We start from the raw sequence: 12,602 nt of genomic DNA, 5'->3' as shown, positions 1-12,602 counted from the left end.
TCTGAGTTCTGTATTAGTTGGCAAGTATTATTGATGCAAGTCCTTGAAATTCACTTGCTGTCTTAATTTCTGCTTAAATAAAGTGCCTAGTCTCCTTTAGGTGCTTTTGGTGTGAAAGATAGATAAATGTCCCTTATGAAAGATAGTGGCAGAAGAGTGTCTGTATTTGCTTTAAGTTGAGGTTGCATCTTTTTCCACTGTGGCCTTTTTGTTTGTTTGGAGATTTGTTTTGTTTTGTTTTGGTTTTTGGGGTCTTTTGTTTTCTTTGGGATTTGGTGATAGTGGTTTTATTTAAGAGTATAACTACTATTTAAAGTGCTGTACAACTGTGAAGTGCAAGTGGGAGCGCTTAGGTGTGCAGGCATTTTCACATGTTCTGTAATTTCCTTTTTCTTACAGGATCAGTACATTTTCTGCTATCAAGTTGTCCTTTATGTCCTGAACAAACTCCAGGATGAAGAAAAACAGAGAGACAAATAAAATACTGAAGTAGAAGTGCATTTAAAATAAGGAAGCAAGGAGATTGAGAGGCTTTGGAGCATTTTATTTGTCTTGCCAATAGTTTTATAATCCCTTTCTTCAGTTGCTGTCCAATGCCTTTTCTATGAAGTCTCTCCATCATTCCTAATAAGGTACATAGTTTTAAGGAAAAGGGATAGCTCATACAATACCACTATTATCTTCAGCCCCATGAATGCACATGTGAGATTTTTGTATAACAATATTTAATAAAGCTGCATTTTTTTGCAGCTTGCTTAATATGTCATGAAAGACAGAAATAAAAATATTTTAATTTAAAAAGAAAAATTAAGAAGAAGAAAAAAGTAATCCTGTATTACTTCCTGCAGTTCTGCAACTGTTTTGGGGTATTTGTTTCTTTCAGGGTGGGGAAGTGGGAGGGATGAAGCAGTATTTTTATCTTGTAAACTTTATTACAAAGACCTTTTACTAGTCTCTTTTGAAAGCTTGTTCATGGCACAGAATTTTTGTCCTTCTAGTACAATTAGAGCTATTTTATAGAGGGTATCTTGAAATCAGCATTTAAGCTTTAAGAGATGCCTGTTAGCATAAGGATAGTAGTGAATGTTAACTGTATCACAGTTAATAATGTTTACTTCATAGAATTTTATGTATATATTTATATACTTTTACACAAAAAAAAAGCTGAATTATTGGGTGTCTAACCTTATAATTGATTAGGCATCTCTACTCTGTAAATAAAAATATACCTAATGTACACTGATCAGTGGGTCTGGGTGTTTTTGTGTCCTTGTGACTGATTCTTCTTAGCCTTCCATGGCATTATTCTTTGTGTTTGCTGCCCCTAAGACATAAAGTTCACACTTTAATTTTTCAGTGTCCTTCTGTTCTCCAGTACCTGTTTGAAAAATCTGGCAGAATCTGTGGGCTCATTCCTGGAGACTTTCCACACTATGGTGAAGGGTTTCTTTTCCCTCCCTCCTTGTTTCTCAGCCCACCTGGGCAGTGAGACCACATCACTTTTTTAGAGGATGTGTTTGCCCTGCTACAGCAGGGTTCTGACAACAGTGTAACCTGCTCTGCTTATTCTGCTCTCAGGCTTGAGGTTGGAGGCAAGATACCAGATTCTAAGTAGCTCTGTGGTTTAGTGGTACTGTAAACAGTCAAAACTATTCTGATAGGAAATTTTCATTTTAAGCTCTGTGGGAGCCTTGGATGGTGAATAAATGCCATCAGCCTCGAGTGGTCATTTGAGGGCTCAGGCAATATTCCTGTCCCAGCAATCCTTGACAGAACTGAAACTTTTGTGCTGTCAGGAAGGGTGTAAGAGTGCTAATTTAACAGCATTCTGCATTGAAGTGGTGGAAGTAAGTTCAGAGACTGGTTATTATTCAAGGTTTTGACTCTTTAAAGTAGTAGCCTGCAGTGTTCCAGTGTCCCAAAACTGAGGTGACCACTGCTTTGGAAGACCATTACTTAAAAAGGAAAGAGCCTTTTTCACTTTTCAGTAATACTCTGTATTTTATTCCCTCCAGCATAATAGCCAAATTGTGCGTCTTACAGAGCACCATAGTTTGAGGAAGGAAAATCAATTCTGTGTAGATAGAAGCAGAGGTAAATTGATTAGCCATGTTGGCAGTATACCTATGTGAAGGAGCTATAAATTGAGGACAGAAGATTTTCAAGACAACAGTTATATACAGGCAAAGTAAGTAAACACAGCTAGTTAATGCACTGCAGCTGCTTTAACATAAATAGTGAGTTCAGAGGGTTTGGGCATGTCTGGGTTTTAGAAACAAAAGAAAGTGTTATGGTAACCAGACAGCATGGTTAAGGCAGTTAAATTCTTTTAAATGTTTTCAGGTACATGCCAAACAATGTAGAAACAGGAACAGATATTGTATAACATGCTGCAGGTACAGCACAAACAGCTTGCTTCAGATTACAGCTTATGGGAAACACAGATCAGTAAACAACTCCAGATTTTGCTGTTTGTCCTCACTGATATGTGATGAGCTGTGGTATGGTGCATTATACCCAACTTCCTTTAAATGGTGGACACACAAAAAAGCAGAGGATAACTAACTTGACCTAATCTCCCCTTCCTCAAATAAAGGACAAACACACATACAGAGAAACAAAGAAAGCAGAGATCTGTACAAAAAAAAAAAAAAAAACCCCATGGACACACAAAGTATTCAGGTGTTGCTGAGAAATCATGCATGTATGGTGAAAGGTGGCATTTGGCCTCTTTTGAGAAGTGCTCTGAATTTCCTTGGGTTTTTGTCTCAGTGATGAGGTATAGAATATTGAATAAAGATTGAATGCTCTCTAGTCTGACACTTGCTGAGGACACTGGAAGGTTGTCTGTTTTCTGGTAAGCAGGTGGAACTTCTCCTCTGTGACACCTAGTGTGGTCACTTTGGTTGAAACAGACCCCACAGCTCAAAACTCATTATAAAAAAATGGATGTGCTTATGCTGTGGGATGGCTTAAACTTGGTTTCTGTGGAAAATCTGGTTGGAAATATGTTCATCTTATTCTTCAAATGATTAGATTACTTAAAATCCTTATGCCCTCTTTGAAGAAATGAGAAGTAAAATTATTAAGCAGCCTAGTTCCTTGAAGGGAAGATTGCTGTGGGCTTTCTTACTATGCTGACTATATGATTTGCAGGGGCAAAAAATCTTGAGAGGCTTTTTTTTTGTTTGGAACTGGGATGCCTTGCTGAGTAAGCATCCAGGACATGCTCCAGCTGAAAGGGATTTTCCTTTACATAGGTATCTGATTTTTAGCAGGAAGTGTACCAGACTAGGGAAAAAACTGATATTTAATCCATTATAGTTCTAATTAAAGAACTGACCCTGTGTATTAACCCAAGAGAGAAAGAATCCTTTTGTTTTTCCAGCCAGAATTAGCTGACAGAAGCTTTGCCACACAAGCAGCCCTGTGCCATTAGTAGTTTATCATATCCTAGTTTTCCTTGCTGGTCTTTGCCTGCAAGAGAAGGGCAACAAAGGAGGGATTCCAGTTGCTCCTTGGAAACTGTTTTGAGGGTTCATTGCTTTTGTTACTTGAATGCTTCTGAACAGCTTCTTTCCTTACAACTGAAGTCCTTCTAAAACTACCTGTGTGGGGAATAAAAGAACCATCATCTGGGGGGGAAGTTTGAATTTGTGATATCCACTGCTACATAAGTCATCGGGGCAATGACTTGGGGCAAACATCAAGTGGCATGTGGATATTGGCACAGCTGAAGGGGAGAACCTGTCCTGTGCTGCCTTCTCAGTGCAGCTGATCTCAGGAGTAAACTGAGGGAAATGTTACTCAGCATTTAAGCAGCTTCAAGAGGGCTGTATAGCAAGGGCTCTGAATATTAAGAGTGTTCATTCACCGAATATTCATTCAGAGAATGACATTCTCCTGGCTGGGCAAAGTAGCAAATAAATGAATAAACAAGCCAGCAGAGAAGAAAAGGCCAACTCAACACTGGGAAAGAAAATGCTGACAAAAAGGGGCTGATACAAATTAATGCTGTATTGGATATACTGAAAAGACAATGAAGGGCAGACTTACACATACATGATGAAATAACGAGCTCCCATGGCACGTGGTTCTGAGCAGTGATTGCTGCAAACTGGAGCACAGCCACTGGGTTGGAATTGGAGGTAAACTGAACAACTTCTGGATTCTGTCTTCTGGAAAATTCCTTCTGGAGTTCCTATTCAATTTCAAGTAGCCTGTCCAGTGGAGTTTTGACTGATGAAGGTGTTATATTTGACAGTGGTGAATCTATCACATCCTCTGGGCATTGGAGAATTTGTGGAGTGGGATATTTCACACCAGTCTCTCCCATGAGCGAGTGAAGATAAAATGACCATTTCTGTCTGAAATTTTGGCCTATATAGATCTCTTGCTAATACCCATCTTGGTCCATCCAGTTCGTGTCAGCTTCTGATAAAATTAATAATAGCCATCATGGAAAGAAAATCCTGTATTGCTGTGGACATGATGACTGAATTTCCACTGCTGCTTTGGGTAAATAAACAACAAAAAAAGGCAGAACATCACATCCTGTGGCTGACATTCAGACCTCAGTTTGAGCATTGCTTCTTAAGCTTAATTCCTAGTGTTTTGTGTTGGCTAGCCCAGTGGGCTCTGCAGGGAGCTTTGCTTCTTAATGAGATGTTAGGAAAAGGGTGGTTGGTTTTGTTTTATTGAAGTGCTGGAAAGATCTTGCTGGCTATGAGAATGTGACTTGAAGGATAAATCACTGGACTGGGAGTCGATTTAATTGCTAATTTCCTCAAGTGGGTTCTAGGAAATGAATTTCATCTTCCTTGTACTGTGATGACCTCCATAGTCAAAAATTTTCTGTGGTAGGGCTCTGACTGTACAATTGCCAGATTCCCAAATTATCTCTAAACAAGTTTACTTGGTCACAGATGTATCCTGGTATTCAGTAACAAGGAGCTTGTATGGTCTGTTTTGCCTTCTCAGCTCTATTAAAGCCAGATATTCCTGCACTGTCCTCAAAAACAGATACATGGGGATATCCAATTAAAACTCCCTTTCCTTGAAGCCTTGTCAGAGGTGGAACTCAAAGCTTCAGTAAAGGAACTTGATTTTGGTTCCACCTCTAACATTGCTTTCAAACCAAGCCCACTGAAATTGGAGAGTGCTGAGTATTTGGTGTGTAATATCTCTCTGTCTCCTTGAGGTGGGTAAGCCAAATTTGATGTGCTGAGCAAGTCTGCAGAAGCCTTCTGGAAGCTGGACAGGGTAAGAAAATGAAGCAAGAGAGTTCTTGGCCATGCACTGTAGAATGGGGTCACTTTCTCCACAGCTCCTTTAGCACTTGTCAAGGAAATAAATTTTCACTTGTCAAACATTTGTGGGTTTAAAAATACCCTGGCCTTGAGTGGTGATGTGCTGGGTAGTGCAGCAGAACTTTCCTTGCATTTCCTTGTATCTCCTGCATGTAACCTACTGCTGGATAGAGAATGAATACGTCCCATAAGGCATGGTCCCACAGTTGTGGGTTTCCTGTGTTCAAATCTGTCCTGAGATTCTGCAGTGTTCAGTACAGTCTTAGAATGTAACAAAGCTTTTTTAAAGTTAGTTTTCTAACAAGGAATAGTAATGTCTCAAAGAGCAGTGACCTCTGACCTGGTAATTAAAATAACTGGTCTGGGTCATCTTGATGCATCCAGGAAAAAAATGTTCATTTACACTAAATGAAATTATAAAGTAAGGTCAATTCTATTTATCCCCTCAATATCTTCAACAGGTGCTGAATGCACTGAAGCAGAGGTGACACTGCCTGGCTCCTCCTAAAGCTGAATTTTGGTATAATGACACAAAGGCTGTGTTCCCAGTTCTTCTAGGAAAAGATAATCATGCTGATGCTACAGATAACAGGTTGTCAGGAGGTGTTTCCTCCATGGTAGTGTTCCTAGGGCACTGCCAGTCTTCCCATCAGCACAATCTGCTTATGCTACCCAGTCCCATACTGGAAATAATTCCCTGAAGCACAGCTACCTGCTTTGCTTTTCTCAGGGAATCATAAAGCACTGGCAAACAAGGTTAGATTTAGGCAGGAGTTATGTGACAACCCTGCAAGGTTGTCCATTCATACGATAATTATTCTGTATTCATCCTCTTTTTGTAACCTGCTTTTTTATGCACAGCTGCATTTTTTTCCCAGCAGAGCTTAAATTTTGTTTTGTTTGCTTCAAATCTCTGTATTGCTGTAAGCATTCAGCAAATCTGTCTGCTGTGATAAGTCCTTACCATGACTGCTTTGTGCTCCCAGCAGCTCAGGCTACTTGTCTTGGGCCTTTTGGTCCTGGGACTTTGGATATAAACTCCTTGTCCAGTGATGTGTAGCCCTGGCATGTTGATGGTTGCTTTAGAAATCAGCGTTTTCTCAGCAGAGGATTCAACAGAAATAAATATTTGCCTAAGTGGGATTTGTGTGTCCAGCCACATAGGTGTACTACTAAGGAGGGTTGCCTTATTTACCTCAAGAACACATACCTTCTTCACCCCCAAATCACTTGATCTTTTTTCTTTCTCTTTTTATTACTCTCTTGTGAGAGAGACATTATTTACATGTCTCTTGGGTGACCAGTGACTTGATGGTTTATGGCACATGGGAATAATGCAATCTTTAGAACTTGTTTTCTGAATTCGGGCATGGTATGAGGCTCCTGGAGGTACAATAACTTTCTTTTGCACTCCAAGGTTATGGAACTGGGCAGAAAACAAGTGCAGCCAAGGGAAACACATAGGTACCTTATCATTCAAGACCTCCTTACTTCCCTTGCACAATTTATTGTGCAGTTTGTGTCATGTTGTCCAGTTGTCTTATTCACTTAATTTTTTGAGGTTCGCCGGTGTTCTTGACCCTAGGTAAGAGCACAAATCAGCACCTGACACGAGAAATTTTTCTTATTATGTATGAGGAGAGGTAGATTATGTTAAATTCCAGTTAATTTTTGTAAAAATTCACCTTAGAGTCCACAGGAGCTCAGCATAGGTGAAAGAGGTGAATGGAAAGAGGTGACTTCCACAAAGGGCATTTCAAAATGTTCCCCTTTCTCTGGAACATAAAGTTGCCTCACTCACTGTGTATGAATCAGCACATCCAGGAGTGGAATCCAAAAGGGAATTGTGCCGAGCAATCATAATTCTAACAAAGCCATTACGAAGGGTCTAGTCAAAGTGAAATGTATATTTAAAAACATCCTCTGTCTAGCTCTTACCTTTGTCTTTCAAGCAGGTTCTGTGACCTTACACTTGTCCTTGCTGAACTTCATAGGGTTCATGTTAGCCCAAGTTACCCATAGTACCCACTCTTCCAGCCTGTCCAGGTCTTCCTGCAGGGTGAGTCTTTCTTCCCAAGTGCCTGTTTCCCACTTGCCAAACCTCCCCAGGGTGCCCTTGGTCGCATTACGCCGATCACTCGTGAGGATTTTAGCAGTTTGGACCCCACGTGTGACAGGTCACCAGCCTCAAGAGGAGCTGTTTCCCAGCATCTCCTGGGCGCTTCCAGCCAGCCAGTTCCTCACCCACTGCAAGCACCACTTGTCTAGACCATAATGTGTCTGTCTGTCCAGGAGGAGGCTGTGGAAAACCATTTGGAAATCCCTGCAGAAATCCAGGTAAACAATCCAACCACCAGCCCCACTTGGACTGAGCAGTTCCTCTGCCATAGAAGGTGATCAGCTCTGTCAAGCATGATTTGCCCTTGGTGAATGCATCCTGGCTTTTCCCAATCACCTGCTTAATTTTCCTTTTGCCCTTGGTGAATCCATCCTGGCTTTTCCCAATCACCTGCCTAATTTTCCTTGTGATAGCCTCAGGAGGACTTCTCAGTAACTCTCCCAGGAATTGAAACATAACTTGGTGGGAAAAGCATTTGTAACTTGGGGAAATACGTCAGGTTACTAATGCCCACACAACAACAAATCCATGGGGCATCAGTGTGGTGGAAAACCTGACTCTGTCAAAAGCATTTGTCAAACTTGTAGACTGTTTGGTGAAATCTAGATTTCACTGCTGGCTTTCACATGCTTCCTAGCTGTGTTAAGATGAGTTGGCAGCAGAACAGGCTTTCCCACACCCTGTTCAGTCATGTGTGCATGCATTTCCATCTGCCCATGTTGTTACAGCGTGAGGTCTGTGCTTCAGCTGAGGAAACTCCTCCTTCTGTAGCTGCAGAATGGCTGTCTGATGGTCCCTCACCTGGTGTTAAAGCCATGACCTAGAGCTCAGCTGCTTCATCTAATCATCAAAGCACCTGTGCTCTTGTTTTGTACCAGTTGCTCTAAGTGGGTTGGTTCATGAGGCTTCACATAAAGCTCCTGTAGCCTGGACCCCTGCCAGAAGTCATTTTACTCAATCAGGAGCGTGGCATGCTGTAAATGAATGTCACAAAATGAAATGTAAACATTTTCTGTCCTATTTCTTCTTGTTTGAGACTTTGCTTTTGCTGAGGTGATCTTGCATTTAATTAATCAAAGCTTCTTTAACATGTTTCCAGTCAGGATTCGCTTCTTCCAAGGTCTTTGTAGAACATGACTGCACAGCACACCCATGGGCCAGGCCAGATCTCATGACCATGATGTTAATGCCACCAGTTCTGCTCTACTGTGAACCAATGACAAGTTTGGGGCAGAGAGGATGATGAGAAATAGGTGGTGGCCATTGTGAGTGAACAGCATTGTAGGAGTGAGTTCACCTCCTTTTTAGGACCAAAGCAAGGGGATTTTTTTTTTTTAAACTTACTGTGATGAGCCAAAATGGTGCCAATTGTGTGGTGACTGAAACTTAGCTGTGTCTGAGGACCCTACAAGGTGGAACTGACCCTACAGTGACATGAGGAGCTTAATTGCTACAAGATCCTTCTCTTCCCTCCTTGCTTCCTGAACATTGCTTTGAATTTTTACCCAGTGCTGCGTTTATAGCTGTCTTTTTAATGTTTGTTTTTTCTCTTCTCTCCTTTTCATGAATGTTGACATTTATTGGAGGCCTCTTTGGTTGTCTAAAGGGAAGGCCCTAACAGCACATTTAGTCTTTAAGCTGAGCAAAACATCCTGGAGCCAGTAGCAGTAGCCTCATTTGTCATGCTCTTGGCTAAGCCTGAAGTTCTCTGTAGGAGCTGACCTGAAATGCAGCAGAAGGGAAATAGGAATGGAAATGGGAGAGGCAAAAATGGATCTCTTGGTTCTCCCTTTCTTAGCTGCATATGATGCACATGTTTGGCTCGTATGTTCAGGAGCACTGTTGGTGACTGCCAGTTGGACATTCCAGGCCCTCTGCCTAGCATGTCCCTGAGGATCTCCAGCCAGTGTCCCTCATCCAGTTGCAGTTGGGTTCCCTGCGAGGAGTTCTGAAGAGCTCAGCAGAGACGCTGGCTTTGGCAGCTGCTGGTCCTTTGAAAAACCTGCCATGAGAGCCAACATCACATGGCAGCTTCCACTGCCTTGCAGTTCTAGACAGGCGATTGCTAAATCTGGTTTGCTGTTTCTTGACAGTTAAGGCAAAATTCTGCAAACATTCATCATGATCTACTGATGAGTGTGTGTGGCTCTAAGAGGTCTCTCTGAAACCAAAAGGAGTGTTTACAGGAGAATTCCCAGCATTCACAAGCTTTTCCTGAACTCAGCTTCTCAAGCTGCATGTTTGATGCAAAGATTGTGCCTCACCCTATCAGTATAGGGAATTGTGTGTGGAAAAAGCTGTCAACCTAGTACACATCAAAAATTCAAATGATTTGCTGCCTCAGGTAAGCAACCTGTTCTTTATGTTCCATCTCACCTTCCTGTTGTGTAGTATTTCACTGAACATAATCATAGCTAAATGATGGTTTAGAATGCTAGGGAGAATCTAGGGATTCACACAACTCTGAAAATCTCTATGGGAGTGTTGGGGGCGAGTATTCTGTGTTTTAATTTTGCAGTACAAAATTGTTTTGGAGAGTTAATTTAAAATGGAGATTTTGGATGTAACACACTCAAACCAAAATGCAGAGTGTGCACCCACAGGAGGCACACATCGAGGGAGGAAATAAATGTTTGGATATCATTTTTTGTTCACTGAGCAATTATTGGAATGACTTGCTGCTTTGGAAACTGAAGATTTTTCATGTTTGCTTGCTTAACTTTCCCCTTTTCCCACTGTTGTCTCCAAGAAAGCATTTTGCATTGACCTTTTCAACTGTTGAAGCAAGGCTTGGGTGGCATCTATTGTGTACAATGCTGCTCTTTTGTAAAAGAGATGTTCAATATCTGCTTTTTCTCTTATAGAGAAGCTGACCCAAACTGAGCCTTTAAAATGGAATTTACAGACATGCAGAACAGTGGCAATAACTAGGAATTAATTTGTTGAAATCTTGGCTTCCCAGGTGCTGTGACAAATGTAGGAACTGTTTAAACAAAATAACCCCTCCCTCAATGCTAGAAGCATAACCACTGAGTGGAAGGAGGTTTAAATCCAACCAAAAAATCTATGCCTTTTGTAACTTGAATCTGTTAAAAAATCATCAGTGCTGGACACTGGGTCTCAGTGGTACCCTCATGCAGATGTAATGCTTAGGGCACAGTGCTTGCAGGAACAATTCTTTAGAAGTTTGGACAATGAGGGTTTTACACACATATAACTCGCAAAATTTATTATTCTGTTCCTGCCCAGCCCTCCCAAGGATAATTTTTATGCAGTTTCCATTTGTTTCTCATTTAGATCTTAACAGCTGCCAGTGTGCTCTACACTTGTACCACCTGCTATCACTCTCCAAAGTACATCTAAATAATTTTTCTTTTGGCAATACGTCTGCAAGGAATGAACCTTAACTTGTGAAAGTTCATGGGCATTATGGAACATTTTAAGGCATTGTGAGTGATAAGTGAGCAATGCCAAGTAAGATGATGGAAATTGCTCCAGTTGGCTGCCAAAAGCTAGTAGGGCATAGCCTCTAGTACAGTCTGGTGCCTGCAAGAAGGTGGTTTCTTTTTAAAATCAGTTTTCTTCAATTTAGACATTGAAAGATGAAGGCTTGTTTTCCTCTTCTCTCAGAAAAGTTTGATTCCTAACATCTGCAGAGCAATTACTTGCATAACAGACCGTACCCCCGTTAGACTTCTTTCTTAAAGTCAACATATCCTTTTGGCTGTATTCTTCCCTACCCCTTTTTTCAGTGTTGTACTCAGCTGTTTCTTTCCTTTGCCCTGCAGCTCCTCTAACCTCAGTGCAGCTACACAGTGTGGGTAAGACCCAGTGAAATGCAAGTGCTTTCCAGGATTTGCCCAGCAAGGATGTGCTCCTGGCAGTCAGCTTTGCTTCTGGAAAGTGCTAAGGTTAAGGAGGTGCAATAAAACAAGTCTAGAGGGAAGTGCTTTGCTGAATCAGGGTTAGCAGAGAGTTTTGCTGCCTCAGCCTTCTTCAGACTCATCATTTCTCACAGCTTCATTTACCTTGTTGAACTGGTTTTTGTGTGTGCTTGCCTGGATGGATTTCTGAGTTTTGCTCACTTTCCAACTCAGCTTTGGAGGCAGGAGTTTGAGGATGAGATTAACAAACTCCTTCAAATATGTGGAACTCTTGAAACCCTGTGTATTAGAGTTGTACCCCTTGCTTTACACCACCAGCACACACATCTGCAGTGTGGCTGGCTCCTTGCCTACCCGTGGGCAAAGACACATGAGAATCAAGTCCTTGGCAGGTTTGTGTAGGGTTTGGGATTGCCAGAACACAAGCAACTCTGCAGGTGTGCAGCCTCTGGCTCTCCGTAGGGGCAGCAGGGGGATGCAAGGCAGAAAGGCACTGACAGCCAGCGGGGCTCAGGGGTCAGGGATTGTTCCACCGGGCTGGGCAGCAGAGCCTCTATGGAGCACAGTCCTTGCCTCCTGACCCGCTGCAGAAGTGCCCTTTGCAAATGAAAGGCCACCCACGGCTCCCTCAGGCCAGGAAACACAATATCCACTGCACCCTTTTCACCTCCAAATGTGAGGGACTCATCAGCGACAATAAACTGCAGTGGTAAGATGGATTCCTTATCAACAGGGCTGGGAGAACACATGCTAATTAAAGGACAGCAGGGACTCCTGGAGAGTGAAGGTAAAGGGGTGTGTCTGTTTAAAAACCTGACGCAGTGCGCTGCAATGAGGTGTTTTGAACAGCCACAGTGGTAAGGGCATGGATTTGACCTATTTCTTTGTAAAAACAAATAACTTGTTTTACTCTACAGCGAATGTGTTTCAGGAAACCTTACTGACCATGTCTTCATTCTAATGATTTTACTATTGCTTGGTATGTGCTCCTTCTTCATTGGTACTCCATGCGTGATTAATTGTTTCACAACGCCACAAGCTTATGGCGTTTGTCCCACAAACTTAATGAATTATCATACCTTTATTAGGATAATGTCATGTTTTATTTTTTTCTGGAGTCAAGGGATGCTGCATTCCCCTTCGTGAACCAACACCTGGGTATGGCCAACACTGTTAGTGGTGAGCAAAGTGATCCGATCTTCCTTCTACAGGGCCTGCTGCAGATGCTGTGGGTAAATTTTGTAGCAATGTATCAGTATCTGCACCTTATCTGGACATAATGTTGCTTGA

At 41.8% G+C, this 12,602-nt stretch overlaps 1 protein-coding gene across 6 annotated transcripts in view; it reads left to right on the top strand.

Annotated features, from left to right (window-relative positions):
- PTPN13 (protein tyrosine phosphatase non-receptor type 13) overlaps positions 1-2,279 on the top strand; it is a 113,009-nt gene extending 110,730 nt beyond the window's left edge. Inside the window, exon 48 of one of the 6 annotated variants that reach the window (XM_014265844.3) lies at positions 400-2,279. In XM_014265844.3, coding sequence (XP_014121319.2) covers positions 400-480 — 81 coding nt within the window. In that variant the 3' untranslated portion in view covers positions 481-2,279. The remainder of the gene's footprint in view (positions 1-399) is intronic. The other 5 variants (XM_074540822.1, XM_074540821.1, XM_074540825.1 and 2 more) reach the window with 5 other exon arrangements.
- Positions 2,280-12,602: the final 10,323 nt, after the last annotated feature.

The sequence above is a fragment of the Zonotrichia albicollis genome, chromosome 5, assembly GCF_047830755.1.
Source record: "Zonotrichia albicollis isolate bZonAlb1 chromosome 5, bZonAlb1.hap1, whole genome shotgun sequence".
Taxonomy (NCBI): domain Eukaryota; kingdom Metazoa; phylum Chordata; class Aves; order Passeriformes; family Passerellidae; genus Zonotrichia; species Zonotrichia albicollis.
Note: the sequence above shows the minus strand (reverse complement) of the source record. Positions and strands in the feature narration are given on the sequence as shown.